The 3975-nt window shown below is 54.9% G+C and overlaps 1 protein-coding gene across 1 annotated transcript in view; it reads left to right on the top strand.

Annotated features, from left to right (window-relative positions):
* LOC111733914 (CUB and sushi domain-containing protein 1-like) overlaps nt 1-3975 on the top strand; it is a gene marked incomplete at its 3' end in the record, with an annotated part of 68758 nt that overhangs the window by 22297 nt on the left and 42486 nt on the right. The window contains exon 3 of the mRNA XM_023526068.1: nt 1009-1130. Coding sequence (XP_023381836.1) covers nt 1009-1130 — 122 coding nt within the window. The remainder of the gene's footprint in view (nt 1-1008; nt 1131-3975) is intronic.

Raw genomic sequence — 3975 nt, 5'->3', positions numbered from 1 at the left:
AGAGCTGATTGTTATATATTGTAATTAATCAGTGTATGGTGGATTAAGTTTTAGCTAATACTTTCATAGTGAGTATCAAGCAACCGAAAAGGAGTCTAAAGTGATCTTGTCACATTTTTATACGTCAAAACTAAGACCTCAGATATGGTGCTGGAGATGCACGGATAGGTAAGGGAAGGAAGCCGTTCCCAAGGTCAAAGAACTCACGGAGTGGAAATGGGTGACCGCTCGCAGCGGAGTAAGGAAGTGTTAGGAACAGGCATCATCTACATTTCCTGTGGCCATACAGATGGACCTGGGGTGAGGATGTCCTTTCCTGGGGACAGTTAGGGACAGCCCTACTGCCTGGCTTCTCCCGACTCCTCCCCGCAGACAGGCCCTTGTAGCTCAGAACTCTGATGCATTGGGCTTCGAGGCTGAATCCGCAGTGGGCGCTCAGCCAGCAGAAGGAAGAAGAGGCCTCTGATCAGGGTCCTGGCCCGTGTGCGTGACACGCCGCCGTTGGAGGAAGTTGGCACCGTTCGTTGTAGAATAGAATGGAAAGCGTGAAAGGGACTGGAGGTCACGTGTGCCCCCCTCCCATTCAGAGGGGGAAGGACGGGCTGTGGGGCCGGACGTGCTTCCTCAAGGTCCCACGCGTGGGGGCCGGTTGGGGCATCGGCTCTGGCCTCCTGGGTCGCAGTGCTGAGGTTCGGTCTCCCTGCATCCAAGTGCAAACAAACGTGAACGCGGACTCCGAGACAGAAACTCGGAGTGTGCTAAAGTGATGTGATGTCGTCCCCAGGGCCGGCCTCGGTCAGGTCGGATGTAGTGTCATAACGATTTCGGGTTTCACCTCGCAGACAGCGGACCCGGGCCCCGGAGGCTGAGCAGCACTCGCTGGCCAGCTGGAGCCCGGAGGCACTGTGTACCGTAACCAGCAGGAGCCGACTCGGGGTCCCCGTGCGTGCTGCGTCCCCTCCGCGCCGAGGGTCACGGTAGCCAGTGACGACGTCTCTGTGTTTCTAGCTCGGACGTGTGGATCGAATCTGCGCGGGCCCAGCGGCACCATCACCTCCCCGAACTACCCGGTTCAGTACGAGGACAACGCGCACTGCGTGTGGGTCATCACCACCTCGGACCCCGACAAGGTAAGGGCTCCGTTCCCGCCGCGCCATGCACGGGCGCACGCTGCCGGGGCATCTGTCCCCGCGGGTCACAGCGCGGGCCGGCGCCGGCTGCAGCGTGAGGCCACCTGCCGCCCATCCTGGGCTGGCGTCCCCGTCCTTCCGGTTCTGCTCAGATGCAGCCGGCATGTCACACGTATCAGTTTAAGATGCGCCGCGTGATACGGACATGTGTGTACGTGGCGAGATGATTATGTCAAATGCAGTTAACGTCACATAGGTGCACATTTTTCTCTTGTGACGAGGATTTTTAACGTCTACGCTTAGCAGCTCTGCAGTACGGACGTGGCAGCGTTCACCACAGTCAGCAGGCTGCACACCCCCTCCCCCAGACCTGTGTACCTCGGGATCCCCGTCACCCGCTGCCTCCGCCCCCCACCCTCGTGACAGCCCCCCTACTCTCTCTATGAGCTCAGCCTTTCTTCTTAGACGTCACACGTGAGACCACACAGTGCTTGTCTCTGAGCTTTCCTCCGACTCGCTGGCTTTGCTACCACAAAAGGCTCCACACACCCTATTGTCCTTATCTGTGCACCTTGGGACATCAGTTCTACTAATCCAAGCCATCTGCGTTTCCTATGTGCCTTTCAGTGATGGATAGATTGGAATTGTTGCGGAGGCCCGCTATTTGCTAGGCTCCGCGCTCAGCCCCGGAGGTACCAGCTCTGTAGTACTGGGCCTCAGGCTCTTTATCTGTGAAATATATAGTAATAGTATCTAATTTTGAGGGTGGCTGTGAACACGGCGTAAGTGGATGCGTGAGCCTGAGCAAGGGGAACCGGAGTGTCTGTCGTAGGCTGTCGTTACCAGCAGTGACACAGACGGGTGCGAGACAAGTAGACTGTCAGTTACTTATCACTTAGCAACTGTTTACCAAGCCCTCTCGTTCGTCTGTCCATCGACAGAAGAGTTTCGTTTAGATCTGTGTTAAGCATAGGTAGCATGTTACCAGTTCGGAGAGAATGCTTTTTATTTTGTCCCGCATTTGCACACTTTTAAAAACTCCGTACGTGTGCTCTGTTTGGCTCTCAGCAAGTTCAGTCATAGGAACTGAAATTTGGAAAAGTCCTAATGAACTTTAGAGAGAAAGTACGAACACAATTGGGTTTCTTTGTTTTGGGGACACATTCGGTGTTGAATTCGTTATAAATAAATTGCATCCATTTCCGTGGGGGTCCGAATAAGAACGAGTGTCCAGCCCGGGAGGGGGGGGAGGGACCGGCAGGCACGTTTGAGTCTTGCTTTGACACTGTGCCCCACGTGGCTTTGGCTGCAGATACCTTGAGTGAGGATGGAGAGGGGGCGTCAAGAATGGCTTTGGGGTGGGTGGGGAAGCCGTCCCCCGAAGGGGCAGGTGCTCCATCCCCCTGGGGAGTCCGGGCATGCAGCTGCGGTCCTTGTGTGCTTCCGGTCACGCCCTTCACTCTCCAGATTGTTCCAGCTGTGAACAGTAGGTTACGGATCGCCCCTGCCTCCACCCAGGGAAGCGACCTCAGCGCGCGGTTTTTATGGGAAGAGATCATGAGTTCAGTTTTAGGCACAACGGGAGAGGTGCCTGCTGTATCCAGGTGGATGTTACCGGGGTGGGGGGGGGTCACTCTGGAAGTCTCGAGTGTGTAGTTGGCTGCTGAACCCTGGGGTCTGCACGACGTCACGCAGAGATGCCAGATAGAGTGAAGGGCATTGTGCCCGCGGCATCGTTTGCCTCTCGGGGTCCGCGGGAAGGTGGACGGGCCCTCTGCCGGGACACGTGACGGTGACCCCGCAGTGCTAAGTGCCACAGAGTTTTCAGGTAGCTCCTCTCTGTGGCGTGGATGCGAACCCACGGTGTTTTCACGGGGAAAGCGGTGGCTTCAAGCTGGAGCTTCAGGGAATCCGATTACCCCCCTTCCAGGATTTTCGAAATTATTTAAATCCAGATTGGTTTTGGATAATCATGTTTTCTTATGCTAAAGATATGTCTACATATCTGAATTTCCTTTCCTATGCAGGTTGGAATAATTGAACTATCTATGTCAATAAAGGAAGCCAGTGTTCGTTTGTCTAAACCTTTACTTGGGAGAGCGGAGGCTGAGACTCCGGGGGAGCAGCCCCCTAGTCTGAGACGGCACAGCCGCCTTTCTCCTCTGCGGGATCAACACACGGCTGTTCCTTTAATGGCACAGGTGGCCCCTCACACAAGAAGAGTTATTTCCTTTGGCAGCCGTCCTGTGGCTAGTGCCACAGGGCGTGGAACACTAGGTTATTCAGCGTGTCGGTGGGTAGCTGGGACCGCAGTTAATCGGAGAGCGGACTAAGGGCCCAGAGTTTCCAGAGAAGCGTCACGTTATTTCGCGTAACGGGGCGGGGCCAGGCCATGGGCGTCAGCAGGTAGGGTTTACACATTTCTCTTCTCTCGTTTTGGAGAGAAAAACTTTTCTCTCCAGCATCCGTCCACATTTGCATAGATGTCTGTAGAGATTCCATGCAAATGCTGTGGATGCTGAGCACTCAGCAAGGAACAAGTTAAATTTCCTGAACCTTGTGCTGCTCCGGGAACTTCTCTGCTTCGTTTGGGTGAAATCTTCGGAGACGCAACGAGGCATTCCGGGCTGACGCCCGCACTGCCATCGCCCTTCCTGGGACACCACTTAGACACCTGGAGGCATCTCAATTAAGCGGAATTACCATCCGAATTAAGCAGCAGTCTTCACCATTAGGTGCAATTAGGTCTCATTTGACTCTTTGGGAGACGTTCCAAATGAGGGGGTTTCTCGTTTAAGGTCCTGGCGATGGAGGTTTGTGACACGGTGAGCTTGGGAGCAAAGAA

Source organism: Pteropus vampyrus, unplaced genomic scaffold (assembly GCF_000151845.1).
Source record: "Pteropus vampyrus isolate Shadow unplaced genomic scaffold, Pvam_2.0 Scaffold683, whole genome shotgun sequence".
In the NCBI taxonomy this organism is placed as follows: domain Eukaryota; kingdom Metazoa; phylum Chordata; class Mammalia; order Chiroptera; family Pteropodidae; genus Pteropus; species Pteropus vampyrus.
Note: the sequence above shows the minus strand (reverse complement) of the source record. Positions and strands in the feature narration are given on the sequence as shown.